General features: G+C 34.9%; 1 protein-coding gene across 2 annotated transcripts in view; it reads right to left on the bottom strand.

Moving 5' to 3' along the window:
* Window positions 1-12683, bottom strand: part of LOC129755872 (paired box protein Pax-3) — a 42109-nt gene extending 29426 nt beyond the window's left edge. The window contains exons 1-2 of one of the 2 annotated variants that reach the window (XM_055752563.1): window positions 12066-12683; window positions 11678-11990 (exon numbers count right to left, since the gene is read on the bottom strand). In XM_055752563.1, coding sequence (XP_055608538.1) covers window positions 11678-11990; window positions 12066-12372 — 620 coding nt within the window. In that variant the 5' untranslated portion in view covers window positions 12373-12683. Of the gene's footprint in view, window positions 1-11677 lie in introns of both variants that reach the window. The other variant, XM_055752562.1, reaches the window with a different exon arrangement.
* Window positions 12684-15399: the final 2716 nt, after the last annotated feature.

The raw sequence follows: 15399 nt of genomic DNA, 5'->3' as shown, positions 1-15399 counted from the left end.
GAAACACAATTTAAACAATTTAAATTAAAAATCTGCTGATGTGATTTGTTGAAAAAAAATATGGCAAGTATATTTTTCATTATTTTTACTGAATAATTCCGCAGTTTCGATTAAGTTTGCACGGATATCGGTTTGAACATTTTGAAATCAAATGCTTGATTCGGCCAGGTTTTTCATTAAAATTGGCTGGATTTGTCCGGTCCCGATACGTCCGGAAAAAAATTCTGGCAACCTTAGTTTACACCCACCAGTTTTTAGGAAGCTTGAATTGAATTACCCTTTTTTTCATCAAATGATAACATTTTTTTATCTTTTCTATGTGTTATCTAGTGAAAATCCAATGTGTTAAGCTTGTAAACAAATGTTAACGACCTCTTTTCAAGATCTCCTTGTAGAAAGGAATACCTATTAAGTTTTATTTTGTACTTAGAAATTTCTAAATAGATTTCCACTGAAACCTTATAAAAGACTTACTCTGCATGTTTTGTGTTTTTTAAGTTTTCTTAATTGGATGGTAGAATTGAACACATCGATGATCAATAATAACTTTAAATTTAAAAATTGACAAATGAAATTGAATTGCACAAAACTAAACATTTCAGATTAAATTACTAAAAGTCTCGTGCGTTGAATTTGGTTTTAACTTTTTGCATAAAATGAACGTTTAATTGTCTAATTCCTATTGTAAATTAAATTCCTACACGGCAATCAAAGTGTTGAGATTGCAGACTTGAACTTACAACCCTCAGTTATATTATTTTTTTCCCTATGAGGAGTTCCAAAAATATGAAAATGGTTGGTTCCTAAAAGCTGGAACATTAGTTTTCAGTCCAAATAGTTATTCAACTGAAAAAGTCAATTCATAATGAACATGAATTAATGTATCCATACTTTACACACTGCATGTTCTAGAAGATTCTCAACGACCCCCCAGCGACGGTTGAGACCGATTTGAAAACCACTGTGCTTATCAATATATTTCTAACAGGCGAGTAGTTTTTTTTAATCCTAAATGAAGGCTCATTATTGCAATGAAATGCCTCGCACCGGTACCACGTGCTTTGAACAGTAGAAGGATAAAACACCCGCCAAAATTTCCCCTTTCAATTTTTTTATACTCAGCAAGCTTTGATTTGCTTTCCAGTACACGTGAACTCTGGATGGTCGTTTCTAATGCCCAGCCCATGGTGATGGTGAAAACAACCCCGCCAAAGGAAACGAAAATCGGCTGGCAAAATGGGTGCCATGACTTTTTGTTCGTAAGAATAAAAACGTAAGTTGTATGGGAGGGTCCCTTTTTGAGGTGGGAGGGGCTCAAAACCATTACTAAAACCTTACCATGGACCAAACACATAACTATACCAAATTTCAAGCTGATCGGTTAAGCGGTGTGGATTTGTATAAGGTGCATACAAACAAACAAACATATATAGTCCAACTCATCTTTATATATTAGAAGATAAAATTTGAAAAATCGAGCATTAAATGTACAAATTTTAACATTTTCGATGCCGTCAAAAACTTTACTCAGTATGACGGATCGGCTTGATAGTAGTACCTACAAACTTTTTACTGGTTTTATAATGCTGTACCAACACTATTGGTATTTCGAACAAACTCTCATTTTTTTAAATAAATATTTTTATAATTCAATTAGGTGTCTGGGATAAAATGTAATATAATTCAAATCAAAGAAACACCTTGTAAATCGCGTTTTCATGTGCTGGAATATGAATGTTTTGCATCACGCGTTTGTAAACATTGAAATTTCATTTATCCAAATATTTATTTTTATGATTTCAGCTTGAAAAATTTTTCATAGTATTATTTAACCCCTAAATGTATGCAGCATCCTTATTTTCAGAAAAAATTGAAAGGTTTTACAGACCAAAAAATTACTGCAATTGGTGTTTTCATGCGTAATGGTCTTTAAAGCATCGTAAATATATTAAAAACTATAAATTTTCATACGTGTTCATAAGATTTTTCATTAAAAACAAAGTTTGTTGCAAGTTACCCCATTTTCTAAGGAAGGTGAAAATCGCATGTTTTTAGATAATTAAAAATAACTAATGAAACCAATACTTTTTTTTAAAGAAACCAATAATAACTACGCCAATTTGATGTCCCATCATCCTTAATACTTTTGATGCATAAGGGTTAGGATTCTCTGTGAACATAAGTTTTTTAGAAGCCATTGAAGTTGAAAATTGTTGGATGTTGCCCCAGTTGACGGTATTCAAGTTGTTCCGAAAGTTTGATATGGGTGAATGTATGAAAAAGATAGTTTGCATTGCTGAAGTGAACTCCCGCCGGGCAAGCAAAATCTACTTTATCTTGAAAATCAGTCCATGTTCTATTTGTATTGAAATCTGGATAACTCTAGAAACTCATAGTGCCATTGTGAGAAAGAAAACTTTCCGGATAATCGAAAATAATTAGTTCAATGCATGCTATACGATCATAAAAGTTGTTGGCTCTCTGCTGATGAACCGCTGAAAGATTGCTGAAGCCTTCCGATGGCTCTACGATAAGTATCCTTTCTCAATGTTTCGATTGGGTTGAAAATAGAACTATTCAAATATTTCTATAATTTAGTAAGTTTTTTATATGAAGGAAGAGTATACAAAAGATGACAAACTATTGGTGATGCGAAGCTAAGTACTTCTTCGGTTCATTTGAATATTTATTTTCTTTCTTTTTATAAGTACATAATTAAAAACTGGACAGTAGACTGAGTCGATTTGGGGTCATTTTTGAATATCTCAAACTCTGGGTTCTAAGAAGCTTTGTTTTGGTTCAAAACTCATCCATGATTTTTTGCAGAATTTTTAGGTAACGTTTACATGAGTAAATTTGAACTTTAAGGTTTGTATGGGAAAATTTAATATTTTGTACTGAAAAGTCCACGTTATTTTCGTTACTTCTGTGGGGCCGAGTCAGCTTATGGTTTTTGTGCCAATTTATAAATTCTCCATAGTAAATTTTCCGCTGAAAAACTTTGTCCAAGACATTAACTTTTTATCTTATCAGGCAAAAAAGTTACTAGCTGTTTAAAAGGCGTATGTCTTTTGGAATTGATAAACAATTAATTCAATTGACATCACTGCTGGGTGCATAACGAAGTATTTCATGACTACTTTTCATGCAATGCTTTGCGAGCCACAAGTAGTGGTGTCAATTGAATTTATTGTTTATCAATGCCAAAAGACAAACGCATACCCCTGTTAAACAGCTATAAACTACTGGACAGTGTGATGTTCATATCAGTTGCACATATTCTAGTCTGGATTGAAATTTTGCCCATTAATAAGTTGAGCAGCTTTCAAGTAAAGTTGATCAAATGGCTCAGTTTCTAAGCGGGTATACATTAGCGGAGCGTTTTTACCTTTCAAGCTTTTTAAGACCTCGAATGGTTTATTTTCAAGAGCGAGTAAAGGCGCTTTATCCTTGCTCGATGATCAGAAATGATTGTTCACTTAAATTCAAAACAGTATAACGAAGAAACCTAAATTTTAGAATTGCTAAACTTTTTTTTTGCATTTGTAATTAAAGTTGCGCAATGTTTTGTATGAGCAAAATCGACAAAAAATCGAGCGAACTCAGTTTTAATGACCAAAATCATGAGCAAGCTTAGCTCAACGATTGGTAAATCACTCAACATAACTTTTGTTAACTGTTAAAAGCATACACTTCTGTACATGTGTGTTATGTAATGTGAAGTAAAATATGTATGAGAAAAAATTCTGTTAGAAAAAACTGTTGTTCTCTGATTCAAGGGAAGTGAGAGGACCAAAAGAAAAATTGTGACTGTACTTGAATCTTAACTTTTAGAGCTCTCAACTTCAACCGTTGAAAATATAAATATGTCATTAAACGTACATAAATTTTATGTACTTATGTATTCTATTCTAGGAAAGTTCCATTTTTGTAGAGTAAATTTAAATTTAATAGATCTACAGCAATGGAAAACAACTTGCAACAGTAATTTGTTTTATTCCTAAACTACATTTTCGACTTTAAAGCCCAAAAATTGTGATTCTCGCACAACGTCAATATACAAAACAGCCAATGCTTAAGCCACTAGAGCAAGACGCACTGGTGAAGTGATTTTCAATTCCATTCTAATCGCATTTTCTAGGAGATAGACAAATACCTCCTGATGCCACAATGGACAAGTTGTTCATTCTACTATCCCCGGGAAGAGTCGAAGTTGGATCCATTCATGGAACGGATACTCCGAAAGGGCTTTGAGTAGCACTACTATCCGTACGTACGGTTCGAAGCGAAGGAATGTACTTCTATTTATTTTATCAGCATCTTTTATGTGCTGTTAGTTATAGCTATGTTCGGAATCAGTTGGAGGTATGTTTATCCGGCTCCGATACAAATGAATACAAATACTTTGCTTCTGATATTGTCAGATTTCTCCTGGTCGCACTATTCTAAGCAGAGCAACTTGCTTCTGGTGAGATTTCCATGAGAAGTTTTGTGTTTGAGCAACCCAGCTTTTACTAGGATACTGGGGAATTTTGAACCGTACATCTTGCGCTCGGTAACATAAGTTCAATAGCAAACATGAAATTTTGATTGTCATACATAGTCGGTCGGGCAATAGTCTTCTCGTTTCTATCGATATGTGCAAAATCCGAGCATGACAAACAGTTTCTGGCAGAACACTTTTGTTGTATCTTCTCTGGATGCATTCTGAAGAGCAAAACAGATCCAAAGCGACAATTTCCGCATTGGAAAAAAGTCCCCTCTTTCTTCTTTTATTCGATTGTACTTCAAACGGTGATTACATCTGTAAAGAATATTTAAGTTGAATATCTGGAAGACCTTTTTATGGGAGCTGTTGGAATTTATCGATTATGCAGTGAAAATATTGAATTCGAATAAACTTGAAGCATTTGATTTTTCAGATCAACCAGAAGCTTTTTGAATGACTTCAACTCAATGTATAAAAGTTCTCAAAACGATGATAGTTATGAGATTCTCTAGCATACAATGATTGGGTGTTTATTTTCGTGTCGATGGCCGTTTTAAATAGCACGGGTTGTAGCACGGGAAGGAATTTGTACTGAAATATGTACTTTGTATACATATTGATTTTGAATGCTATTGTTTGTTTTGTGCTGATTCTGTGATTTTAACGTCAAGTATTTTAATGGTTATTTCAGATACTGTTAACTGGGTTAACATATGCAACACTTTTCAAGTTCAGCGGCTTCTGAAAAATATATATCCACATACCGCACATACCGCTAAATATCATACCGCTTATGCATCAAAAGTTTGAACATAAAATTGGCGTACACAGTTAGAAAAATTATTTGTTTCTTCAGTAATTTTTAATTTTCAAAAAAAATAAACGAACCACACTAGGAAAAAGTGGTATCTGGCAATAAACTTTGTTTTATATGAAAAATCTAGTGAAATCGTATAAAAATTTATATTTTTTTTTCTTTTCATAGGAATTCAACCCATTAAGGTCATTCTTCCTCGTTTTTAAAAAAAACGAACACAAACACATACAGGATCTCAATGAAACATGATGTTTCCTCGAAGAGATTCCCTTTTTCTTAACTCTAAGCGTACATCTTTCGAGGATATGATGGCTAGCATCTTACAAATGCTAAAACCACGAACCCACCGAAAGTGCACTATGTATGCCGTGACCGGGATTCGATCTCACACCCCCTGGCTTAGAAGACTTAAAGGCTGTCCTCTACGCCACGGGCAGCGGCTTATTAGTGACACTTAACCATCCTTATGGCATTCGTGTCCCAAAATATACTTAAAAGACCGAAAAAGCCGAAAATTTTTAATGAAAAACATCCGGTCGTAACCTTCAACATAATCTTAAATTTTAAGTTCAACAAATAAATTACGTTCCTAAAAAAATCAAACGATGCACTTTGAATTCCTCAAAAACACGAAATCCGTTAAATTTCGTCAAGATTCATAATTCCGAAATCTGTAATTTTTCAGTTGAGATTATTTCGCGGTCCTTAATGTGTTAAGTAAGAGATTATAAGACTAATATTTGATTATAATACATTTGCATTTTGTAATGAACTAAATATCTATTGCTTCAAAAAGTTTCAAGATTCGAAAGCCAAATTTTAGTGTTTACGGCTAAAAAAAATCCTAGGCCGACCACAAAATCACATGCAAATTTTGCTATTTTCGATCAGTTTGGTGAGTCAAATCCTTCAATTGTCAATCGAAAGATTCTCTTTAATTCAACCACGGAAAAAAAAGTTCAGATACAACCTGTATTTCGGTAGCAACTTACACTCTTCTCAGTGAGCGTTTTCGATTGACTCACTGAAGAAGATAGTAAGTTGCTATTGAAATACTGGTATCTGAAGTTTTTTTTTTCGTGATTGAATTAAAGTTAGGTTGCCAGATTGCCCGGTTTTATTCGGGTTTGCCCGGATATTTTATACAAAATTTGAGATCAGCCCGGCCCGGCCCGGTTGAATAAGCGTTTTCCTTGAGGTGGCCATTAGAGTGCCTCAAATGACCCGACTTTTGAAAAAGTTATGTGTTGCGGGCTTAAATTGATTCTAGGCCTAGTACAAGATCTCATGCCAAATTTGGCCAGATCGGATCACGGGAAGGGGTCGCTCAACGAGCCTGAAGTTTGTATGGGATTTCGAGCTATTTTGTTCGGAAGAAACATGAAAACCCAGTTTTTCATCAATAACTTTGGTCCCCTTCGGCCGATTTGTTTTGAAAACGGTTTGTTAAAGCCTAAACTATGACAAATATTTCATCCGAAGACTGCATTTCGATTCGAATTAAGAATAAAAGTTATTAGGCTTCAAAAATGGGCTAACTTTTTTAAGGGTGCTATTCATCACGGTTAATGCTGCGTCGAAATGTTCGAACGCCCCGACTCATTAACAATGATGAATAGCACCCTTAAAAAAGTTAGCCCATTTTTTAAGCCTAATAACTTTTTCATCTTAATTCAATTCTAATTGCAATCTTCGGATGAAATATTTGTTATAATTTGGGTTTCAAGAAAACCCGTTTTCAAAAGAAATTGGCCGAAGGAAACCAAAATAATTCATGAAAAACTGTTTTTCATGGATTCGGCATGTTTCTCCCGAACAAAATGTCTCAAAATCCCATACAAACTTCAGGCTCGTTGAGCGACCCCTTCCCGTGATCTGATCTGGCCCAAATTTGGCATGAGATCTTGCACAGGGCCTAGGATCAATTTTAGCCTGCAGCGCATAACATTTTACAGGTTTTGAATTTCCCATACAAATTTGGGGCAGTCTAGTGGCCATTATGCCCTTATCTCCCCTATCACTGAAAATTTTATCAATTTCCATCCATGCATTCAAAAGTTATTCACAAAGTAATGTGTTGCATTCATTTTTCGAATACACTCCTTATTTTATTCATGAGCGAGCGTAAAACCCGCTTTTTCATCAAATTCTCATTTAAACGCCTGTTGATTCACTCGATAATAACCTGATTTGTTCATATTTGACGCATACGCCCTTTTGAAAAATCAATACCGAGTTTTCAAAACACTGTGCAACTTGTCTTACAAAACCAAATTGGATTTGGGCTAGCGCCAGTCTGCACATCATATAGGTTTTAAATCACCCAAAAATTATGCTAGAATCATGAATTGAATAAAATTATGCCATAGTTCAAAACTTTATGAACATTCTATTCATATCGTCATAAGTTATTATAACGTTCATGATCATTTAACAATAAAATTAACATCTCTATTTGAGTTAGTGGTCCAAAATAAGTCCTTGAGAAACTAGGCAGGATTTATTTTTGAAATGGGTCAGGTTACTATAAAAACATGTTTTTTATTCTTTTGAGCTTAAAAACTAGATTTAGAGAGATAATAAGATACAAATAACAAGTCTTCGGCAAAGATGTTCAGCGGAAAATTTCATTTGGAGAATTTATAAATTGGCACAAAAACCATAAGGCTCGGCTCCACAGAAGAAGCGAGAATTATGTTGATTTTTCAGTACAAAATATTCAATTTTCCTTACAAACCTAAAAGTTAAAATTTACTCATGTAAACGTTACTTAAAAATTCTGTAAAAATTCATGGATGAGTTTTTAACCAAAACAAAAGCTTTTTGGACCATAGAGGTTGAGAAATTCGTCGACCGCAAATCGACTCAGCCAAATAAACAGAATTTTAAGGAATCTATAGACCTATGCAGCTTTTAAAATGTCTACTAAATTTAGGTTGTTCCATTTAATTATAGACATGTTCCATATTTCAGGGTACCTACTGTCATAGGCAGAAAGGGGTTCAAGGTACCTATTGAGAATTGGCACAAAAATTTGTAATCATCAATAAAGGTTTGTAGAATCTTGTCTTTTAAACTCCGTGTTAAGATTTCCGGATTTGTTGGAGCTTTACGCTAATAAGGTCAAAAGTAGTTAGTTTTGTTGTTTTAAAACTTGAACTCAATTCAATGTCGAGATTTGTCCAGCCATCATCACTATAAAAATATTTAAAAATTTTTTGCTAGTTTTTTCGCATTCCTTCAATCTCTGCCCATAAAACCATAACGTAAATGCTCCTAAGGTCGAATTCACAGTGAGCGCGGTGCGAAGTGCGAAGCGAATTTCCAATTCGCGCGAAAAACCGCTTCTCATTGAAACACGTTGAAAAAAACATGGATCGGCCACAGTGCAAGCGAATTTTCGTGCGAAGACCCGGCTGGATCGCGCGAATTCATCCTGTTCATCCGGACATACACTGAAAATATTCTCTCGGATATTTCTATCGTAAAATGATTTATCAAAAAAAATTTTTTCAAAAGATTATTTATTTAATTATCATTGCCGTTTCTGTTTTGGTAATGAAAAATGCACGGTTTTTTAGCGCGGAGTTTCGAAACAAACGCGGTTTCAGTCTTTTTCTATTGAAACAAATTATAACTGGCAATAAACGACCGGTGGCATGAAAGCCCCACAATATGTGTATAGGGTGAAGGGGCTGAACGGATAGAAGTTGGAATTTGTTATCCGACGCCACCTTGAAATCCAATATGGCCCCTTTCACTCAACTTTAAAATGCTGGAAGTGACTGAAAAGCACATGAAACTCCCACAATATGGGTATTGGATGAAAGTACTCAATAAGTAGAAGTCGAATTTGGCTGTCCGACGCCATTTTGAAATACAAGATGGCGGTTTCCGCTTAATTCAAAATGCAATAAATAACTGAAAATCGTAAGGTCCATCCACAATATAAGAAATGAGTAAAAGGGATAAAAAAGTAGATGAAAAATTACTGACAAAAATTTAACAAAAATTTTGAGAGAACTGCAAAAAAGCACTGAAAAGAATAAACAAAAATATAACAAGTGTTATAAAACTAAAGTAATATTGACAAAAATAATACAAAACTGTGGGAAAATATGAATAACTATTACTAAAATTAAAAAATATGACTAAAAAAATAGTGACAAATGACAAAACTTTGAATAAAACACGCCAAATGTGGTTTAATAATTAAGCCGAAAAATATGACAAATATTACAAAATTAGACAAAAATATGAGAAAAAAATCACAGAAATGGCAAAACTATGACAAATGAGAAAAAAAATTTATGATAAAATTATAATCAAAATTTGATAATAAAATTACCTGATAGAACTAATATAAGGGCCAATATTTGACAATAAATTTACAAAAATGACAAAATAATAACAACAAATTTACAATAAAATCACAAAAATCTGACAAAAAATAAGGCAAAATGGCTAGAATATGACAAAGTTCTGAAAAAAATATGACAAAAATTTGTCAAAAATAATGACAATAATCTAACAAAATTATGAAAAATGAGATAAAAATATAACAAAATACTTTCAAATATATGTAAGAAAAATGACAAAATGATGACAAATACGACATAAAAATCACAACATTAAAAAAAAAGACAAATCCAAACATATAATAATAATAATAATAATTTATTAATGATGAATATGTAAAAAATATATCGCAAATACGACGAAAAAATGACACAATCTATACAAATCTATGGGCTTGTGATATGTGTAACTCAGTTGGCATGTTAGTCCCCTCCTAAGCCAATGTCCGTGAGTTCAAATACAAGAGTAATCATCGAATGCATTTGTACTGGAAAAGACTTTCAGTATGAAGAGAAGGTGGTAAAACGAATATAATCGAACGAAAAAAGACAAAACTATAAAAAAAACTTACAATCAAATGAACAAAAAATCTGACAGAACTATGACAAAAATATGACAAACGAAAACATGACAAAATTATGACAAAAATTAAAAATAAAATGACAAAAATCTTACAGTACTATGACAACCTTTGTCAATTGTCATAGTTTTGTTTTATCATAGTTTTGTAACATTTTTTCATACTTTTGTTGCATATATTTTCATCACATTTGTAAGATTTTGGTCATAGTATTGCCAGATTTATGTTATTTTATTTCAAAATTTTGTCATACAGACCCCGCTTGATTTTGGCAACATCCGAGCAAAAACCGTTCGTTTTTGGCAACATCCAAAAAAGACGTTTTTTTTGTCTTTTTTTTATTTTTTATTTTCATTTCAAACAAATAAAAATTAATGTAAAACGTAATATTAGCATGAAATTTTTTCATTCGGCTTAATTATGATAGTTTTAAACAGTAAAAACATGAATTTTTCCATGTTTATTGCACATAACTAATATAATTGAGTCAAATTGAAAAATTGTATGCTAATATAAGGTTTTACATAAATTTTGACTAATTTGAATTAAAAATCAAAAATAAAAAAGTGACAAAAAAAACCGTTCGATTTTGGCAACATTCGATTTTGGAAACATAAAATTTTCGGGCGTGTTGCCAAAACGAACTGGGTCTGTATTTGTAATTTTTGATTGGTTATTATATTTGTCATATTTTTATTTCATTTTTCATATTTTCCATAATGTTGTCAAATATTTGTCAAAGTTTTTAATTTCGAGTTTTGGCATTATTACTAATTTGTTGTTATTATTTAGTCAACTTTTATTAATTTTTGTCAATTTTTTTTTTAAAATTTGGTCATGGCTTTGCCATTTCAATGTCAAATTTATCATAGATTTGGTATATTTTTCTAATATTTTTGTAATATTTTTATCACCATTGCCATATTTTTATTAAAGTTTTGTCAGCGTTTCGTAATATTTGTTATTATTATATTGTATTTTTTTTCAAAATTTTGTTATATTTATGTCATAGTTTTAGTAGATTTTTTTTTGCGATTTTCAGTCATTCAAATTATTTTAAAGTTGAACGGAAGCCGCCGTATTGGATTTTAAGATGGCGTTTCATAGCGTCAGACTGCAAAATTCGACTGTTACTAATTGATTGAGTTTTTCGGAATTAACGCTGATTAGTTTTTTTTTTGCGCGGTGCGTATCCCTCGCTCACAGTTTTGTTAATTTGCAAAGATTTTTTCACGTGTGATTAATTTTTGCAACACCGAAGGTTTTTTTCAGTGTTGAACCGCTTCGCAATTTGCGTGCACTGTGGCCGGCCTTCAAAAGCGAACTTGCGAAATTCATCCGGTGAATGAATATTTCGCTTCGCAGTTCGCTTCGCGCTCACTGTGTTCGTACCCTAAGAGTTACGGTTACGTACTACAGACCAATCACTAACCTCGTTTTCTTCTTCTTGATTCCGTTGGGGTCCCCCTTTTTCTTGTCGTTCTTTTTGCTAGCATTGGCCGATCCTTCCGGTCCAGAACCGTTGATCGACGGTGTCGTCGTTGTGGGTGTAGAGGACCCGGAAGCACTGTTGACATCGTCATTTTTGCGTTTGCCAGGATCGTTAAGTCCGTTGAGCGTGGTCGAGCTCATCGGTGGCGGCTGCTGGAACATGGTCATTCCGGTTTCATATTCCAGCTTCCCACTGCCATATTCGGTCAGTTTCGACGGCGGGCTATACTCGATGCGACCGTTGGCGTTATAATCTAGGGTTGTAACATATTCTATTTTATTCGGATTGTTATGAATATTGAGCTGCGCTGGGTAGTATTCGAGCTTACAGTTGATGTATTCCATTTTTCCGGAATTGGGAGAATACTGAGGATCGACCTTGCCATTTGCATGGTAGTCCACCTTATTCAAATTGGTGTAATCTATATTTTTATAACTAGGCGAGCCAGCCGCCAGGATACTATTCACTTCAGGTAATCTCTGTGTGCAGGAGTCAGGTGATGATTGGTTAATGCCCAGTACCACCTGAATGTTGTGACCACTTGGTCCACTACCATGAATCGCTTTTGTTCCAAGTGGACTGAGCGAATCGTTGAAATCACTAAATATCTGATCATCAAACCCGGCTGATTCCATTTCGTAACTATTTCATTAAAGCCAATCAGCTTTAATTAAATTTCAATTAACTCTAATTTCAATTGTATCACTTTGCTAAATCACTGCTATATTTTCACTAAGTCAATAAATAACACTGTAATTAATAGAGGCACACTGATTTATCTCAATAAAGGCCACGATCGTCAGGAGGAGGACCGGAATCAAACGCGCGACACAATCATTCTTAGCGAGGACGAAAGTGCGGCTGGTTCTCAAAATCTGGATTCTGCGGCTACCTCCACGTTACGAATATTCCGACGCGAGCTCGACGACCTGATATCGGGGCGAATGCAAAATTATCAATGAATTAAGCATAGGTCTTGATCAGCTTTTTATACCCAATTAAAATCAATAAAGAGACTCCTCCCTCGTATGGACAATCCGTGCAGCCATTTTCGATCCCCTACCGACTTTCGACGATCAGCAGGAGGCGGAGTTATCATCTTCTTTTCTTCCCGTACCCATATTCCCATGCGCATCGCATTTCTCTACTCGACCGATTCGACCGACCGTCCAAGAGAGTGAAGTGTGCTGGTATGCTGGTATATTACTCATCTGCAGCACAGTCCAGCTCATAGCATCCGTCGTCGTCTCACCATTCATATTTAGCCAAGCAAGTGTGTTTACTGTGCATCGCAAAGTACCGAAAGCCGTCACGCGAGCGATTGAGAAAAAAGAGCCAAACCCGCACGAAACTAGCATGACGCGCATCAAATTCGAGCATTTTCAACATAGTTCTACGAAGCGTGGTGGCTTAAAAGGTTCGAAAGTCGCGCCACCGACAACAGCAGTTCACATAAGGGTCACGTGCATCGAGTCGATAACCGTGAGCGGAACGTGTAAAGTTGGTATAGGAAAGTTGAGTTGCTATAATATTTGTACTCTGTTCTTTCGGGGTTTTCGAAAGCGCGACCCTTCCGCTAGTGCCTATGCCATAGCGTGCGTTTGCGTAAATCGCTTCAGTCATATTATGTTGGTGCTAAACCGAAGTCAGTCGGAACATGTCGGAGGGATTGTTTATGGACCCTCTCTGGAATCGTCTCGCTGTGATGTCCCACATGATTTCGAGAATGATTTCTTTCCTCGATTGAAAAGATACGGGTTAAAGTTGAATCGTCATATATTTCCACTCGGACTTATAGCTAGTGAAGTGGTGAAATGGTTCTTTTTTGTTTTTCGTGTTTCCCACATGAGGTTAAAGTCATTTGAAGCATCAATAGTTTAGGTATTTTTTTGAGGATGCTGTGGTGGAACAATACTTGAAAATGCAAAGCATTATTTTATATCCGATACACAATCGTAATCGCTACTATGTAGCAAATTACTCGGAAATGGTTAGAAGTCGACTGGCGATTGTGAGAAAAAATAATTTCAAACATATCTATATTAGCAATTCAATTGACCACTCTAGTGCACTTGTGGAAAGGAAAATTTCAGGTTCAGGGTCCTGTTTTTCATCAGATTCAAATGTCGGATTTCAGATGATAATTTCCAATTTAATATTCAAGTATCAGCTTCAGTTACAATTCTGAAATTCATAATTTTAATAGGACTATGGTAAACTATTTTTGGCTGCTTTGGAAAGTGGTGATGCTGTTTCTTAAAATAAGGACTGCCCAAATGATCTGACTTTTGAAAAAAATATGCGCTGCAGGTTAAAACTGATCCTAGCCTTAGTACAAAATCTCATGCCAAATTTGAGCCAGATCGCATCAGGGGAAGGGGTCGCTCAACGAGCCTGAAGTTTGTATAGAATTTTTAGACATTTTGTTCGGGAGAAACATGAAAACCCAGTTTTTCATCAATAACTTCGCAAAATAATGACCTTGGCTGAAAATCCCAAGCAACCAAAAGTCCCATAAAACAAGTACAAAAAAGCTTATTCAGCCCCATCATTGATATGAAGTACGTTCTGTGCAGCTTAAAATTTAAGTTCTTATTGATACTTTCAAGTTCCAAAACAAGTCCCAATGACCTTTTATTCAGCTTCCATCGCCCATTCAATTCAGCTTCCAAAAAATCGCAAAATGAGCAAAAATTCTCTCTCTATCTCAATTGCACCCTTGGCATTAGTTCATATCACCTTTTCTTGATTACTGACTATGTTCAATACATGGTGCCGCCATGATGCAAAGCGCCGGATTCCAAACTCGACAAATTGCGGTTTGTCGAGATTTGTTCACTTTGCTGCTTCATTTTTTTCTTTCCTACATATATCGCATCGGAAAGGTATCAAATTACAGTGAGGGGCAAAATAAAGTATCCAAATTATTTTTTTTCAATTTCTTTTATTTATCTGGTTAAAATTCAACGAAAATACATCGTAATCATTTTTAAAATATTGTTTATTATGTTCTTTTCAATTTTTGTTAATGTTGCGCTGGAAAAAAAAGAAAGTTTTTCTGATAGAAAAAAAAACAGTTAATATTCCAAAAAAAACAGGGGCAAAATAAAGTGTCCAGATCAGTACAGCTTCTAAAAATTCAAACTGAAGGCAAACAAGAACGATTTAATAATGGTTATTATGGCCTCCATCAGCCTTCAACACCTCCTGCAAGCACTTCGGCATACTTTCAACAAGGTTGTGCAAGTGTTGTGGGTCAAGTTCTTCCCACGCATGCTCCAGTTCATCAAAATAAGTATTTTTATTTGTCACACCAGTCCTATCAATCAAAGCATCGAGGATGGCCCACAGATTTTCGATGGGGCTTAGATCAGGACTTTGTGGGGCCATTCAAGGGGTTTGATGCGGCAGGAACGGAAAAATGACTTCGTCAGATTGGCCGTATGCTTCGGATCGTTATCCTGCTGTAAAACGAAGCGCTCTTCGAGGCCCGTCTTGATGAGGGATACTTCGAAGTTTTCCCGCAGGATATTGCAATTGCAACTCAGCTGTCATGATTCCGTCAATTTTTACCAAATTGCCCACCCCACCCCAAGAAAAGCACCCCCACACCATTACGTTACCTCCTCCGTGCTTGACTGTTCCTTGGATATGGCGGTCTT

The sequence above is a fragment of the Uranotaenia lowii genome, chromosome 3 (genome assembly GCF_029784155.1).
Source record: "Uranotaenia lowii strain MFRU-FL chromosome 3, ASM2978415v1, whole genome shotgun sequence".
Classification (NCBI taxonomy): Eukaryota; Metazoa; Arthropoda; class Insecta; order Diptera; family Culicidae; genus Uranotaenia; species Uranotaenia lowii.
This window is presented reverse-complemented; position numbering and strand designations above follow the sequence as displayed.